Source organism: Crinia signifera, chromosome 8 (assembly GCF_055691185.1).
Source record: "Crinia signifera chromosome 8, ASM5569118v1, whole genome shotgun sequence".
NCBI classification, from domain to species: Eukaryota; Metazoa; Chordata; class Amphibia; order Anura; family Myobatrachidae; genus Crinia; species Crinia signifera.
In genome coordinates this window covers 19,492,747-19,510,963 of record NC_139224.1, presented here as the reverse complement: position 1 = coordinate 19,510,963, position 18,217 = coordinate 19,492,747, and the positions used below count along the sequence as shown (strand labels likewise).

Here is an 18,217-nt window from a genome sequence, read left to right as displayed (position 1 = left end):
CCGCCACTGTGCGTCCCGTCCTGCAGCGGCAGCGCTGCTGTTTGTGATCACAGCATGCCGGCCAGGTCAGCATCACTCGCCGCACCCGCTGGGAACTCATTTGTGAGCCGCCGCCCGCCCCCACTACTGCCGCTGCTATTTGTTATCACAGCATGCCGGCCAGGTCAGTGTGTCTGCCCGCCGTGCTCCCCCGCCCCCCGGTGTCTGCATGCATACGCCTGACAGGTGGGCAGGCATATGCATAGCATACAGGGGAATCGGTACATCTGTCAGACCACACTTAGGTCTACAGTCATTAGGTCGACTGGCAGGAAGGTCGACCTGACTTAAGGTCGACATGACTTAAGGTCAAATTTGCATAAAGGTCGACATGAGGAAGGTCGACTGGTCATAAGGTCGACATGGGTTTTTCACTGTTTTTTTATCCGAATGTCGACACACTCAACATGGACACAGTTGGCAATGAGAATCGGACCCTCGCATTGCTCGCTTTGCTCGCGATGCATCGGGCGCGGTGGCTCGCTTCGCTCGCCACAGCTTTAATAACCTCCTCCACGCCCTAGTGGATGGTAGGGCATGAAATACCGCCTGTCGGCTCAAAAAACAGTGAAAAACCCATGTCGACCTTCCTCATGTCGACCTTTATGCAAATTCGACCTTAAGTCGTGTTGACCTTGGCCCATGTCGACCTTAAGTCAGGTCGACCTTCCTGCCAGTCGACCTAGTGGGGTCGACCTAATGACTGTAGACCTAAGTTCATTCTAATAGATGACCGCTTCCCATACAGGGAGGTCGGATGATCTTATGTGCTGACCGTCCGCCCTCCCTGATCCGGTCCGATGCGCACGGGACTGCGCATCGGATCAGATCATATATCACACACCTGCGATTTCATCCGGTTATCGGCCCAAAGTGCCGAAATCGGCCCAAAATCGTATAGTGTATGGGGGCCTTAAGGTAGAAATGTTGACACAAGCATTAGATTGACAATGGGAAGGTCGACGTGCGTTTTTTTACTTGTATTTGAGCCAACTTGTGCTCACAGTCAGTATTTCATAGCCTACAATCCACTAGGGTGTGGGGGGAGAATAGAATGTGTGCCAGAAGCATGGCGAGTGCAGCGGTACCCTTTTTTTTCCCTTAATTTTATCTGGACATCAAAACAGAAGAGACCACTCTGCAAAGCCCTTTATCGGTCGCACCATCTCAGTGTTCGTTACTTTCCTACGGGAGTTTGGGAACCGCTACGTTCTGTGTATGGTCCGGTTCTATATTGCTGGTTTCTTGGTTCCAAGCTCAGCTCCATCTGTTTATTTCAGGGTTCCGCTCCAGTTGATCGGGTTGTATTGCAGCAGTTCTCTCTCCTTTAGCGTCTCCAAGGATCGGGTCAAGCGGTTTTCTTGCCACTTGCTCTCCATTAGCTGTAAAAGCGAAAAATGATCATCGATAATCGCATTTAAAATTAATTTATAGTGATTTTGCCAGGACAATGGAGTCAGACACGCACTGCGCTCCTAGTGGCCTCCCCATCTTATTGCGGGTTCTGCCTCCAATATCCCAAATACTGGGGACCAGAATTATTTGGTATATTACTTATTTCTGTATTTTGGAATATTTGCATTTCTATCCTATTGAGAGATCTTGGTGATGGATCGCAAGTTTAAACACGACCTGAATGTAATAGCATAATCTTGTACGGCATACTGTAAACCAAACGATTCCAACCCCACCCACCTAATTTCAGCCACCTATAGCGCCACCTCTGCATGTACCGGATCACAGATACTGCCGGCCTTACCTTCTTATTCTCGTCTCTGTATCTCCGCAGGAACAGGGACTTGGCTCTTTCCTGCTCTACGTCCTGAATCACTGCGGCCCTGTCGGCTTCCTTTAGGATCTCTAGTTCCTTACTTTGACTGGACAGCGTCTCCCTCTTCATGGCCCATTTATCAGTCATTTGCTTCTTAAGGAGTTGTCTAATTTCTCTCCTGAGATGAAAAAATAACTGTACTTTATAAGTACCTGTGTACCTGGCATGTCCAAACTGTGGCCCTCCAGCTGCTGTAAAACTACACATCCCAGCATGCCTTGCCATAGTTTTAGCATAGAGAAGGTTTAATGCACCTGCGCTGCCAAAAAACTGATCTAAAGTACACCTGCGATTTCACACTGTAACAAATTTTATATATGAAAAAGGATATAAAATACACAAATATGCATATATTTAAAAAAATAAATCTAGACAATATATAATGCAAAGGCAAATATCATATATTCAAAGGGCAAGGGTTACTCATATGCAAATGAGGTCCCAAGAAGCAAAAAATGGGTTAAAAGTAGCCAGCAGCACCAGTGAGGTAATGAAGTCTGCAAATGAGCGTAGCAGCACAGTCAGCATATGTTAGTATCAGCCGGATAATAAATAGCAGGAATGATTGAGTTAAATGACAGAATGGAGCAGGATTTTAGTAAGCCAGAAATATATGAAGCAGTTTGTTAGGATGGAAGCTCGATGCGATATGCCTGGTTTAAGCGCTTGAAACGCCAGGTGGTATGTGGTCAGGTAGCGCAGAGACTTTCCTTAAGGTATGCTCACCCTCCTTGATGTTTTTGGAGACGGTGGGGCGGGGAGCCCAGATGACGGTGGGCTCTACCCGCTGTAGATGGTAGCTGGCGTCCTTTTATTCTCCAGATGTATAGCTGTCAGGGCATGAGCCGGTTTTAGGGCAGCAAACGGCTGAGTGTGCCGAGCGGGAGTCTGCCGCTGGAAGCCGGAGTGTGCACAGCGAGACTCTGGGTCAATGGTGCTGTAGCGTGACCTCTCACGTAGCTTGGCGTGCTGGCGTATGACGTCGACGTCTTGATAAAGTTCCCGTTGCTAGGGAACGAAACGCGTCAAAGTCATACGCCAGCACGCCAAGCTACGTGAGAGGTCACGCTACAGCACCATTGACCCAGAGTCTCGCTGTGCACACTCCGGCTTCCAGCGGCAGACTCCCGCTCGGCACACTCAGCCGTTTGCTGCCCTAAAACCGGCTCATGCCAGCCATACATCTGGAGAATAAAGGACGCCAGCTACCATCTACAGCGGGTAGAGCCCACCGTCATCTGGGCTCCCCGCCCCACCGTCTCCAAAAACATCAAGGAGGGTGAGCATACCTTAAGGAAAGTCTCTGCGCTACCTGACCACATACCACCTGGCGTTTCAAGCGCTTAAACCAGGCATATCGCATCGAGCTTCCATCCTAACAAACTGCTTCATATATTTCTGGCTTACTAAAATCCTGCTCCATTCTGTCATTTAACTCAATCATTCCTGCTATTTATTATCCGGCTGATACTAACATATGCTGACTGTGCTGCTACGCTCATTTGCAGACTTCATTACCTCACTGGTGCTGCTGGCTACTTTTAACCAATTTTTTGCTTCTTGGGACCTCATTTGCATATGAGTAACCCTTGACCTTTGAATATATGCATATTTGTGTATTTTATATCCTTTTTCATATATAAAATTTGTTATATCATTCCGTGCCCTGGTGTCCTTCTGTTCAGTGTGAAATCGCAGGTGTATTTTAGATCAGTTTTTTGGCAGCGCAGGTGCATTAAACCTTCTCTTTTTTAGTCCTTTAGTGAGTTATAAGCAGACTCACTTGCCCCTGCTGCAGCCATAGACTGATATACATATATATTATTTTCACAAACATCTTCAATATTTTTTCTATTTAAAGCGCCGGGTTCTGCGGGTTTTTGGAGATCTCTTAGGAGTGTCTTCCATACCCTCATAGTTTTAGCATACCCTAGTAGCCAAACTGTGGCAAGGCATGATGGGACTTGTAGTTTCACAACAGCTGGAGGGCCATAATTTGGACATGACTGCTGTATATCCATGCTGAATATAACACAATGTTTCTGCTGTTATTTTCTACTATAAAGTGACCCGGTGGCCGGCAGTCAATGCAAATGTACAACAGACGTTGGCATATACGCCATTGCACCCCAAAAGGGTGACCGCAGTGCATAGAAAGGAACGCCGCCAATTCGCTAGCACCTGGAGAAACCGTTCTTGGCTATTGGTTGGATTCCCTGTAGCCAAACTTGTCTTGTTCCTCTAGCCCCTGTTACAGTGTATTGGGAATGTAGGTTTCCCGATATAGTCTTACATGGTGTAAACACAGACCATGTATTGTTAGGGAACATATTGCACCACAAGTAAGTTCTCATCTCTCCGGCCAGACCTGTATATGCCAATAACACAATGCACGTGAGCCTGAAGTGTATACTGGCTAACGATCACGGCTTAGATTAGTCTGCCACCGTATAGTCGTACCAGATGTGATCTTGCTGTGTGGGATAAGCCGTCCGGTTCTACCTGGCTAGTAGCTAACACCAACCTATACTAATGCGCTGTGATATTTAGGTCTGTCTTGGGTAACTGCTAATTGTATGCAATGGGCAGACTTGGGGGTAAAGTTTACTAAAAAGGAAAAGAGGTGATGTTGCTCCCAGCAGCCAATCGGATTCTGTCTCATTTGCTATGATGCAGAAGTCAATTTACCCCATATGGTGGGTATTCAATCCCTATCATCTGTATTTAATCACGGCAATTATTAAGGTGCGTCAAATTCTTCGACTGGTGAAAAAGTTTCTCTTGTTACTCATATGTCCCGATCCCCGCCCCCTGGCTGGTGACCTAACCCGATCCCCGCCCCCTGGCTGGTGATCTAACCCGATCCCCGCACCCTGGCTGGTGTGACCTGACCCGATCCCCGCACCCTGGCTGGTGACCTGACCCGATCCCCGCACCCTGGCTGGTGACCTGACCCGATGCTCGCACCCTGGCTGGTGACCTGACCCGATCCCCGCACCCTGGCTGGTGACCTGACCCTATCCCCGCACCCTGGCTGGTGACCTGACCCGATCCCCGCACCCTGGCTGGAGACCTGACCCGATCCCCGCACCCTGGCTGGTGACCTGACCCGATCTCCGCCCCCTGGCTGGTGACCTAACCCGATCCCCGCCCCCTGGCTGGTGACCTAACCCGATCTCCGCACCCTGGCTGGTGACCTGTCCCAAACTCCGCACCCTGGCTGGAGACCTGACCCGATCCCCGCCCCCTGGCTGGTGACCTAACCCGATCCCCGCCCCCTGGCTGGTGACCTAACCCGATCCCCGCCCCCTGGCTGGTGATCTAACCCGATCCCCGCACCCTGGCTGGTGTGACCTAACCCGATCCCCGCACCCTGGCTGGTGACCTGACCCGATCCCCGCACCCTGGCTGGTGACCTGACCCGATGCTCGCACCCTGGCTGGTGACCTGACCCGATCCCCGCACCCTGGCTGGTGACCTGACCCTATCCCCGCACCCTGGCTGGTGACCTGACCCGATCCCCGCACCCTGGCTGGAGACCTGACCCGATCCCCGCACCCTGGCTGGTGACCTGACCCGATCTCCGCCCCCTGGCTGGTGACCTAACCCGATCCCCGCCCCCTGGCTGGTGACCTAACCCGATTCCCGCCCCCTGGCTGGTGACCTAACCCGATCTCCGCACCCTGGCTGGTGACCTGTCCCGATCCCCGCACCCTGGCTGGTGACCTGTCCCGATCCCCGCACCATGGCTGGTGATCTGACCCGATGCCCGCACCCTGGCTGGTGATCTGACCCGATGCCCGCACCCTGGCTGGTGATCTGACCCGATGCCCGCACCCTGGCTGGTGATCTGACCCGATGCCCGCACCCTGGCTGGTGATCTGACCCGATGCCCGCACCCTGGCTGGTGATCTGACCCGATGCCCGCACCCTGGCTGGTGACCTGACCCGATCCCCGCACCCAACCTGGTGACCTGACCCGATGCCCGCACTCTGGCTGGTGTCATACACTCGATGCCCGCACTCTGGCTGGTGTCATACACTCGATGCCCGCACCCAACCTGGTGACCTTACCCGATACCCGCACCCAACCTGGTGACATAACCCGATGCCCGCACCCTGGCTGGTGATCTAACCCGATGCCCGCACCCTGGCTGGTGATCTAACCCGATGCCCGCACCCTGGCTGGTGATCTAACCCGATGCCCGCATCCTGGCTGGTGACCTAAACCGATCCCCGCACCCAACCTGGTGACATGACCCGATCCCCGCACCCAACCTGGTGCCATGACCCGATCCCCGCACCCTGGCTGGTGCCATGACCCGATCCCCGCACCCAACCTGGTGACATGACCCGATGCCCGCACCCTGGCTGGTGACATGACCCGATGCCCGCACCCTGGCTGGTGACATGACCCGATGCCCGCACCCAACCTGGTGACATGACCCGATGCCCGCACCCAACCTGGTGACATGACCCGATGCCCGCACCCAACCTGGTGACATGACCCGATGCCCGCACCTTGGGGTTGACCTTCAGGCACTAACCTAGATTACGTCCTTACCTGTATTCCTCTTTTTCTGTTATTGTGCCATAAAACGGTCGTCTCCATCCCTGGTGGAACCTAGCGGAACAGAGTTGGTGATACGGTAACATAATTGCACACCAGTTTTCACATTAACGGGAAAAAAAACCCCACAAGTCATTTACAATGACTGTAATACAAGTACAGGACCGTTCTACCACCAGTGCATGCTGCAGTACCTACCAGAGGAACCCGGCTTCATCAGCATCTAACAGTGGCACAGTAACCACGGCCATTGTTACCACGGTCCCAGGCTCACCTGCTGTATTCTTTCTGCTGCATGTTCATAACCCTCTGCTGATTATGATGGTGAGCACCCATGGTCTCCAGGCTCACCGTCCTCCTCTTGACGCCTGGTGGGTGCAGCGGGTTTAGACGAGGGGGGAACTGTGTAAATAGGATAGATTTACAGAACGTGAGCGGTAAGGGCATTGCGTATTGTGGGAGACCTACATCAAACCATGAAAAATCTGCTTATAAATTGGTTTAACCGCGGGTTGCTTAAATGATTGGATGATGGTGTCACATGACCGATATTTGTATGCCGCTTGTAAGGATCCTGATACCTTTTAGGTAAGTACAGTACATACTATCCGTCCCCACTACCCCTTAGTGTCTTACCAACCCTTCAGCCACCTCCACCCCCCAAACCAGGGAAGGGGCACGGCAGAGTCCTGTCCCTGATTCATCTTATTTGCACAAATAAAACAACTGCAAGTCACAAAGCTACATAACTAAAGTGTACCGATAAATCAGATTATCGATAGATCTGTGTGCAATGGAGTCTGTACAACAAAGTGCTGTGATAATCATATCTCTGCCGTACTTACCATACTAGCTGTATGTGACACTGCTACTGAAGGCAAGGCGGGGAGGTACAAGGGCGTAATGGGGCATCTTCTTCTAGGAGGATTACAGCTTCCCCAGGTAACAATGGGGGTACTTGGCAGTGACACCCCTTCTAAAATAAATAAATAAAGGAAACCGTTTATTTTGGACAAGACAGGTGGCGCTGCTGTTGGATGGTGGCCCACACCTGAGATGCCTTGTACTTACTCAGGCTCATAGTGGGGCCTTGCTGGGGGTCAGCGTTGGTCCTGTAACACAGTACAGTAGTCAGTAATGCATAAGCGGTAACCTGCAATCAGCGGCAGCAATGGAGGGGGGAGAGGATCTCAGATTTATTGTCTCAGGAACTGAAGCTGCCAAACAAGTCTATGCTGTTTCTGACAATTCCCAGCGAAAAGGAACCATATACTAGTGCCATCGCTAGGCAACGGACACGTGGCGCTTCTGTAGTGAGGGCGGAGCTTCTGTCCTCAAACTCATCTATGAGGTAATAAATTGCAAACGATGTGATGTCACGATTCCTCTGTGACTCTGACAAATGATACAGTGCATAGACCCTGAGAGATTTTACCAACGATATCGACTGTGGACATATCCAGGAATATAGCTGTGATTGCCGATGCACGGGAGTGCGCATCGTTGGCGATATTGGGCCTAATGCAGACCTGATCATAGGGCAGATTTGTTCTCAGAATGGGCAAAACCATGCTGCCCTGCAGGTGGGGTAGATGTAACGTGCAGAGAGAGTTAGATTTGGGTGGGGTGTGTTCAAACTGAAATCTAAGTTGCGGTGTAAGAATAAAGGAACCAGTATTTACCCTGCACAGAAACAAAAGAACTCCCCCAAATCGAACTCTCTCTGCACGTGTTACATCTGCCCCACTTGGTTTTGCCCATTTTGAGAACGAATTTGCCCTGCGGTCTGTTCTGAATTAGGCCCATAGCGTACACTGGTTGTAATTGGCATTATGACTGATTGTTATTATGCATATATCATTTAAAAGATTGTCTAACGTGAATGTAGTTTGGGAGGTCAGTGATGCCTGATGCCATATTTCTGTAAAAGTGCCTATTCCAAGTAACTGACAGGATCGGTAAATTGGTGTTAATAATAATTGTTTTATTTGTTAGAAGTTCTAAGGTGAGTCCTGCGCTGTACAATAAATAGATGTTAGACAGCATAGATACAAGCAGGAGTACAAAGCTTACATTATATACAAATATTGCAATAAAACAAGGGTCAATTCTGTTACAGGTGCGTCCCCTCGCAGTGCAAGTAACTGTAACTACATGCTGCTCTTACGGTACCTATAGGCTGCGTACAGAAATCTGAGTCTGGTGGTGATATTGGGGAGTGAGGGGAGCAAGTTGGGTGTTTGCAGCTGGCATTTCTGTGCATTAATCTCTCAGCTCGCCTACCTCATGACCCACGGGTTGCCACCTCAGGCATCTTCGATTCCTGGAGATTCCCCCCCACACACATACCTTCATGTGCGCGTGTGCTCCTGAAAAAGTGGGCATGGCTTTGTAAAACGGGCATGGCCTCTTCAGAAAAGTGGGCGTGGCCTCTAATACAGACATGTATTGAAGTCCCTATTGTTACATTTAATAACACATTTCCCCTACTGACAACTCCTACACAGAGATACCTCATACATCCTCCCCTCACCCTGACACCAGTGACAACAACTTCACAGCAACCTCCCCCACCCCCTTACTTCTCTTAACATGCATATCTGCCCCAAACACTGACTGTCCACACACACACAGCGGTGTAGCTAGGTGCCATGGTGCCCCCCCCCCCCCCCCCCCCCCCCCCGGTAATGAACTGGGGGCATGGCTAACGGAATCTTCTGCTTTATACAAGAACCTGTAACGGAATCTGCTGCGCTATATAAGACACTGTAACGGAATCTGCTGCGCTATATAAGACACTGTAACGGAATCTGCTGCGCTATATAAGACACTGTAACGGAATCTGCTGCGCTATATAAGACACTGTAACGGAATCTGCTGTGCTATATAAGACACTGTAACGGAATCTGCTGTGCTATATAAGACACTAACGGAATCTGCTGCGCTATATAAGACACTGTAACGGAATCTGCTGGCGCTATATAACAACCTGTAATGGAATCTGCCGCGCTATATAACAACCTGTAATGGAATCTGCTGCGCTATATAACATGCTGACAGCTGTAAATAAATAAATATATATACATATAAAGATATATACAGCACAGCAGGGCAGCAGCAGAAGCCAGAGAGATTCACTCTCCCTCTATACATATGCCCCACACATGATGCCCATTATACATACTGTATGTCCCACAACGTGATGCTCCATTATACATATGTCACACACGATGCCCATTATACATGTCCCACACTGTGATGCTTCATTACACATATGCCACACACCGTGATGCCCATTATACATATGCCACACACTGTGATGCTCCATTATACATATGCCACACACCGTGATGCTCCATTATACATATGCCCCACACCGTGATGCTCTATTATACATATGCCCCACACCGTGATGCTCCATTATACATATGCCACACACATGATGCCCATTATACATATGCCCCACACCGTGATGCTCCATTATACATATGCCACACACCGTGATGCCCATTATACATATGCCACACACCGTGATGCCCATTATACATATGCCCCACACCGTGATGCTCCATTATACATATGACGCACACCGTGATGCCCATTATACATGTCCCACACTGTGATGCTTCATTACACATATGCCACACACCGTGATGCTTCATTACACATATGCCACACACCGTGATGCCCATTATACATATGCCACACACCGTGATGCCCATTATACATATGCCACACACCGTGATGCCCATTATACATATGCCCCACACCGTGATGCTCCATTATACATATGCCCCACACCGTGATGCTCCATTATACATATGCCCCACACCGTGATGCCCATTATACATATGCCTCACCGTGATGCTCCATTATACATATGCCCCACAGCGTGATGCTCCATTATACATATGCCCCGCACCGTGATGCTCCATTATACATATGCCACACACCGTGATGCCCATTATACATATGCCACACACCGTGATGCTCCATTATACATATGCCACACACCATGATGCCCATTATACATATGCCCCACACCCTGATGCTCCATTATACATATGCCCCACACCGTGATGCTCCATTATACATATGCCACACACCGTGATGCCCATTATACATATGCCACACACTGTGTTGCTCCATTATACATATGTCACACACCGTGATGCTCCATTATACATATGCCCCACACCGTGATGCTCCATTATACATATGCCACACACCGTGATGCCATTATACATATGCCACACACCGTGATGTCCATTATACATATGCCACACACAGTAATGCTCCATTATACATATTCCACACACAGAGATGCCCATTATACATATGCCACACACCGTGATGCCCATTATACATATGCCACACACCGTGATGCCCATTATACATATGCCACACACCGTGATGCCCATTATACATATGCCACACACCGTGATGCCCATTATACATATGCCACACACCGTGATGCCCATTATACATATGCCACACACCGTGATGCTCATTATACATATGCCGCACACCGTGATGCCCATTATACATATGCCCCACACCGTGATGCCCATTATACATATGTCACACACCGTGATGCCCATTATACATATGCCTCACCGTGATGCCATTATACATATGCCCCACACCGTGATGCTCCATTATACATATGCCCCACACCGTGATGCTCCATTATACATATGCCACACACCGTGATGCCCATTATACATATGCCCCACACCGTGATGCTCCATTATACATATGCCCCACACCGTGATGCCCATTATACATATGTCACACACCGTGATGCCCATTATACATATGCCTCACCGTGATGCCATTATACATATGCCCCACACCGTGATGCTCCATTATACATATGCCTCACACCGTGATGCTCCATTATACATATGCCTCACACCGTGATGCTCCATTATACATATGCCCCACACCGTGATGCCCATTATACATATGTCACACACCGTGATGCCCATTATACATATGCCTCACCGTGATGCCATTATACATATGCCCCACACGTGATGCTCCATTATACATATGCCCCACACCGTGATGCCCATTATACATATGCCCCACACCGTGATGCCCATTATACATATGCCTCACCGTGATGCCATTATACATATGCCCCACACCGTGAGGCTCCATTATACATATGCCACACACCGTGATGCTCCATTATACATATGCCACACACCGTGATGCCCATTATACATATGTCGCACACCGTGATGCTCCATTATACATATGCCCCACACCGTGATGCTCCATTATACATATGCCCCACACCGTGATGCCCATTATACATGTCCCACACCGTGATGCCCATTATACATATGCCCCACACCGTGATGCCCATTATACATATGCCACACACCGTAATACTCCATTATACATATGTCACACACCGTGATGCTCCATTATACATATGCCCCACACCGTGATGCTCCATTATACATATGACGCACACCGTGATGCTCCATTATACATATGCCCCACACCGTGATGCCCATTACACATATGCCCCACACCGTGATGCTCCATTATACATATGCCACACACCGTGATGCCCATTATACATATGCCACACCGTGATGCCCATTACACATATGCCGCACACCGTGATGCTCCATTATACATATGCCACACACCGTGATGCACCATTATACATATGCCCCACACCGTGATGCTCCATTATACATATGCCCCACACCGTGATGCCCATTACACATATGCCGCACACCGTGTTGCTCCATTACACATATGCCCCACACCGTGATGCTCTATTATACATATGCCCCACACCGTGATGCTCCATTATACATATGCCCCATAACATGAAGCTCCATTATACAAATGCCCCTTAGAATGATGCTCCATTAATCATATGCCACACACCGTGATGCTCCATTATACAAATGCCCCTTAGAATGATGCTCCATTAATCATATGCCACACACCGTGATGCCCATTATACCTATGACCCACAACGTGAAGCTCCATTATACATATGCCCCACACCTTGATGCTCATTAAACATATGCCACATACATGATGCCCATTATACATATGCCCCACAACGCGAAGCTCCATTATACATATGCCCCACACATGATGCCTATTATACATATGCCCCACACACATGATGCCCATTATATATCAGTGAAAAGGGTATGCAGGCTAGAGTCACAGGCCGCGAATTTACCTACTGTGCACACAGTTTTAAAAAAAAAGCCATTGTGGGCATGGCCCCTGACCAGTGCCATATCATGGAGATGTAGCAACCATGGTTCCCGCCTGTTACCTGCCCACGAAGCTCTTCCCCGCACTCTGCACGCCCACCACGGCTATCTGCGGCAGCTCCAAGCGTCCTGCACTGCAGCCGGTTCACCAGAGGGATGAGCTGCTCCATATACCGGTCCCCCGTCATTCCCACTGTCCCCGGGCGCTGCTGGCTGTGGCAGGAAATGCGCACGCCGCTGCTGCTGAGGGTCGCGGTGCCGGGCTGCTGGTGCTGGGGGCTCCCGGGTCCTGGGTATGTAACCCGCGGCCGCGGTCATAACTAATATGTCAGGCCGCCGCCCGGCCCCACCGTCAGTGACGCTTGACGGCAGGGACCGGGCGCGTAGGGCAGGAGGCAGGCGCCGGGCATGACAGCCGCCGGCGCTGCACAGCACATGCTGCTGCTCGTTGACTGCAGTGGAATCATTTGCGGAGGGGGGGCGGGCCGGCGGCGCCATTCGACCAATCGCCGCCCGGAGCATGAGCTCCGGTGGCTCCGCCCTCCCTACGCCTCTGCACACACACATACACACACACACACACAAATCCCCCCCTCCACACTGGCCTAACCATTTCCTCAGCTGTCAGCACAGACGGCTCTGCCCTGGGACTGATACACAGTAGCAGCCGGCTTATGTCCCCTCTGAGGCTCAGTTTGGGAGGAAGCACTGCTGCAGCATCCTAAAGGCCCCCATACATAAGGCTGACTTGTCCTAGGGACAAGTCGGACCCAATTTACCTGCGAGCCGCCCGGCAGCTCCCGGGGAGGCTCACATACAATTTGGCACTTGATGTGCCATTTTTTACATGGGATAAATCGCATGCAAAAAAAAACCCCGGGGAGCTGCAGGGCGGTGAGGAGTAGTGGGGGCGGGCGGTGGTGGGGGCGGGCAGCGGCGGCCGGCGGTGGTGGGGGCGGGCAGCGGCGGCCAGCGGTGGTGGGGGCGGGTGGCGGGAGCGGTGAGCGATGCTGACCTGGCCGGGCAGTGTACTTACACATAGCAGCAGCGGGGACGGGACGCGTAGTGGCGGCTATTAGATTTTTAAAATATCTGTCTCATGACCGGCCGCTCTCTGATTGGCCGGAGAGCTCTCAGCCAATCAGAGCGGCCGGTCATTTGACAAGTATTTTAAAAATATAATAGCCGCCACTGCGCTGCCCGTCCCCGCTGCTGCTATGTATGAATGGGCAGCCTGTGATTGGCTGAGCGCTCTATCAGCCAATTGCTGACTGGCTGAGAGAGCGCTCAGCCAATCACAGGCTGCCCATTCATTGTATGGGCTTTTTTTTTTTTCCGTACTGACAGCTCCTGCCGGCTCTATGCCGCCTGTGTCCCCCGCAGCGCCCCCAGCCCCCCCTGCTCCCTCTACCGCCGCGCCGCCCCACTAGGTCCCAAGTCGGGTGGTCGGACGTGCAGCAGGTCCGACCACCCGACTCAGATCCGATGCGCACGGGACCGCGCATCGGATCTGAGGGGACATCAAAACTAGCCGATTTTGGTCCGATTTCGGCCAGATCCGACTGATCTGGCTGAAATCTGACCAAAATCGGCTAGTGTATGGGGGCCTTAAGAGGTAGAAGGAGCTGTGGGGCAGGCAGCAACTCACAAGTGCTGGAGACGGACGCACTGTGCATGCCCTGTAGCACCCTCCCTACGCCCCTGACAGTGTGCACACTCAGTTGGGAGGCTATGGAAGCTTTCAAAATCCCAAAATCCAGGATACTGTAAAAATGTCCTGGAGGGTTGCCACCAATTCAGAGAGAATCCAGGAAATCCTGGAGAGGTGGCAACGTAACTAATGGAATTTACGGTACTTGTTTCCTAGCACGGCCACAACGATCATGATCGTGGGCATCGTGAGTAAAAATCGGGGCCATCGCATGCACTAAAAAATCGGGTGCGATGGTACCGACGCGATGCCTGCGATTTCCCATAGGGAACAATGTTAAATGCCTCAATTTAGCCGCGATGCCCCCGATTTCCCATAGGAAACAATGTTAAATGGCTCAATTTACCCAAATCATCATAGGGAACAAAAGCCAGAAACCCCCAAAAACACCCCTGAACAGTGAAATGTCCCCCCAAAAGTATTTAACGCCACCCCACGATCAACGCGAACCCGAAGCGTGGCGAGCGGCGGCGGTACGCGTCCTCCGACCTTTTCATACCCCCACTATCCACGTCGGCATGGAGTTGAGAATAGAATAGTGTGGCGAGCCCCGCGAGGGGACGCGGATACCTGTGAAGCCCGCGAAGGGACGCGTTTACCTGTGAAGGTATCCGCGTCCCCTCGCGGGGCTCTCTGCGCTCGCCACGCTTCGGGCTCGGTGGTTCGCTGCGCTCGCCACACTATTCTATTCTCAACTCCACGCCGACGTGGATAGTGGGGGTATGAAAAGGTCGGAGGACGCGTACCGCCGCCCCTCGCGGGCTCGCTGCGCTCGCCACGCTTCGGGTTCGCGTTGATCGTGGGGTGGCATAAACTACTTTTGTAGGGACATTTCACTGTTCAGGGGTGTTTTTGGGGGTTTCTGGCCCATTTACCATTGTTCCCTATGATGATTTGGTGAAATTGAGGCATTTAACATTGTTTCCTATGGCAAATCGGGGGCATCGCGGGTACATTGAGGCATTTAACATTGTTTCCTATGGGAAATCAGGGGCATCGCGGGTACATTGAGGCATTTAACATTGTTTCCTATGGGAAATCGGGGGCATCGCGTCTGGACCATTTAAGCCTTTTTTAGCCGCATACGACGCGACCGACGCGATTTTGACTTTTTTTCAATGGGAAAATCGGGGGCATCGCGTCGGTCGCGTCATAGACCACTAAAAATTACACACGATGGCAGCGATTGTGGCTGTGCTAGGAAACAAGTATCGAATATACCACTGAGAGAGATGAGTGCTGGGAATGATCTAGCCAGAGCCATAACTAGGGGTGTGCCATGGGGGTGTTTCTGGCTAATGCTGATTTTTGGGGTGCTGCACCCCCACACCTAGATATAGCAATAAGGAATCCCCAATACTCTTGGGGGCTTCCCAACGTTTTTCCAATTATATGTAAACCAAGATCTCCGAATTCTTTTATCATGTAGTCATTAACCCTTTGAGTGCCAATATCTCTGTGAGAGGTGTTCAAAATATCCGCTACAAATTCCAGCGTCGCTCACATTGGATATATAAATCCAAACAGAAAATGTTGTGTAAAAAAAAAAAAAAGATGATATTTCGTATATAAGGCAACATTACAGGTCATTATGATAAACAACAATGTTTGCTTGACAATTTTCACCCCTATTTTGAGAAATTCACTTGGCACTCAAGGGGTTAAATCCGGTTACTGGTATCATTCAATGTGCTGGGGGAACCATGTGTTTTTTTTTTTTATATATATAATGAATGAAAGCTGAGGGGCCATTTACTTAAAAGCATGATGTGAATAAGACAATGGGTTACAGTTACAAAGCAACACTTCTCAATGGGCAGAAAAGAGTAATTATATGGTAGGCATATGGACAGAAAAGGTGCATACACAATTGACGAAGCACGCATCATTCATTGCATACACACTGGGGGATATTTTGAACGATATCGGGCTAAAATAAGCAATATCGTTCAGTTTATCACCCAGTGTGTACGCACCTTAAGACAAATTCCCATAGACACAAATTGACAGCAGGTAAGAACCATCTAGCCTGACAATATACACAGACACTAGGGTTCATTTTGTTGGGAGCCAGTTAACCTACCCGTATATGTTTGTGATCAAACTGGAGAACTCGGAGGAATCCTACACAAGCACGGAGAGGATATACAAACTCCACACAGTGAAGGCCCTGGTAGGAACTAATGCCCTCAGTGCTGTGAGGCAGCAATGCTGATCATTACACCAACCGTGCTATAATATAATACACTCCTACAGAGTTCTATCATAGGTTCATCAGCTGATCATGTTACTTACAGTACAGTGGCTGCTGCAGAACCTCTTCTACAAAGCGATGCCTGCGGAAAAGCTGAGGGCAAAGTGTAACTGGATCTGTGCTCACCTCTTACTGTAAATCCAGGCTCAGAGATGTCTATGACGATGTAAAGGTGTAATCCTGGGATTAAAGTGTGGCCATGTGTAATTCCTGCACTGTAACTGTATCCCGTCCCTGTCACTTTCCCCTGTCCTTTGTTATACTGTTTGCATCATGTGACCTCCTGCTTCTATTGGAAACCAATATGACAATAGGTTCCTCAAGTGACAATCTCCAGGATTAGGGCTTTGCCCGGGGGCTCCCACAGAGGGGATTTGTGATGCCAGAGTTTTTCGGAATTCCGGACGTAGCACAGGCCTGGCAATGACCAAGCCTGGCGACTTCTGTGGCATGGTTACTCCATATTACCCGCACAGCCTTCCTGTGCCAGCGGAAGTCTGGAGTTTGGCAGCGAAGTGGTTAATTGGAACAGGCGCCTGCTCTCAGAGGAACACAATTATGTCCTTTGTGTCCCGAGCGGCCACTTTGCAGATTGGCAGCTATAAGCATGTGTAAGATTATCGCCTTTGTGGCAGCCGCACCGTCCAGAGATTCACTGGCAAGTGATAAGGAACTGTATGTAACCCATAGCAACCAATCACCCCATCATGGGGCCTATTCCTTATTAAGGTGCGGATTCACCACGGTCTGCTGCGACAGATCCAAATCTATGGGGGCAACTCAACTTCCTCCGAAAAGCAGCTGTCCCGCAATCTGTAACATCCATACAGTGGGTGTGGTAGGTCGACATGGAAAATGTCGACCCATGAAAGGGTCGGGAGTTTCTCACATTTTTTTTGGTGTCAATGGCAACACCTGGGCACATAGCCCCCAATTAGTGTATTGTATACCCCTGCATGGTGAGCGAAGAGCTAGACCAGGTATGGGGAACCTTCGGCCCTCATGCTGTTGTTGAACTACACATCCCAGCATGCCCTGCTACAGTTTTGCTATTTGGCCATGCTAAAACTGTTGCAGGGCATGCTGGGATGTGTAGTTCAACAAGATTTGGAGGGCCGAAGGTTCCCCATCCTTGCGCTAGATGCTGCACTCCACTTGGATCTTGAAGTAAGAACAAGTCAGTTTCAAATAAAAAAAAAATTATGAGAAACTCATGTCGACTTTTTGACCTGTCGACATTTCAAATGTTGGCATTTTGGCCGTGTCAGCATTTTGTGAGTCGGTGAATGTTGGTCAGGATTTTGACTGTAGGTAAATTGACTACATCCTGATGCGTTGACCTTGTGCATGTCAACCTTTTGGTGTCTACCTAGTCTAACAGCATGCTAGAGCTCCCTACATACTTGGCATCCCGGCAATCTGGATTCCGGAGCCGACATCTTAATTCATGCCAGGATTCCAATGGTAGTCGGGGCACTGCTGTGTGGTGTAATGTGAATAAGGGACACTACTCTGTTGTGTAATGTATATAAAGAACACTGCTGTGCAGTGT

General features: G+C 50.1%; 1 protein-coding gene across 3 annotated transcripts; it reads right to left on the bottom strand.

Moving 5' to 3' along the window:
* Positions 1-1,176: 1,176 nt before the first annotated feature.
* Positions 1,177-17,177, bottom strand: LOC146026952 (uncharacterized). Of its 3 annotated transcripts, none has more exons than XM_083157987.1 (7): positions 16,707-17,177; positions 7,512-7,552; positions 7,286-7,416; positions 6,715-6,842; positions 6,435-6,494; positions 1,799-1,988; positions 1,177-1,421 (listed from the first exon to the last, which is right to left on the bottom strand). In XM_083157987.1, exons 2-7 carry the CDS (start codon positions 7,519-7,521, stop codon positions 1,311-1,313), a joined length of 630 nt encoding a protein of 209 aa, XP_083014113.1. In that variant the 5' UTR covers positions 7,522-7,552; positions 16,707-17,177; the 3' UTR covers positions 1,177-1,310. The 3 variants fall into 3 exon arrangements, with proteins under 3 accessions (XP_083014113.1, XP_083014112.1, XP_083014111.1); XM_083157986.1 differs by having other exon boundaries at positions 16,792-17,176; XM_083157985.1 differs by lacking the exon at positions 16,707-17,177 and adding an exon at positions 8,724-8,991.
* Between the last annotated feature and the right edge of the window lie 1,040 nt (positions 17,178-18,217).

What these genes read in the sequence shown, in the direction of transcription:
- LOC146026952 (XM_083157985.1), bottom strand. An exon ending in TGTCACATACAGCTAGTATG is followed by an intron (nt 6,843 to 7,285) that starts GTAAGTACGGCA and finishes CTATTTACACAG; the next exon opens with TTCCCCCCTCGTCTAAACCC. An exon ending in CAGCAGAAAGAATACAGCAG is followed by an intron (nt 6,495 to 6,714) that starts GTGAGCCTGGGA and finishes CTGTTCCGCTAG; the next exon opens with GTTCCACCAGGGATGGAGAC.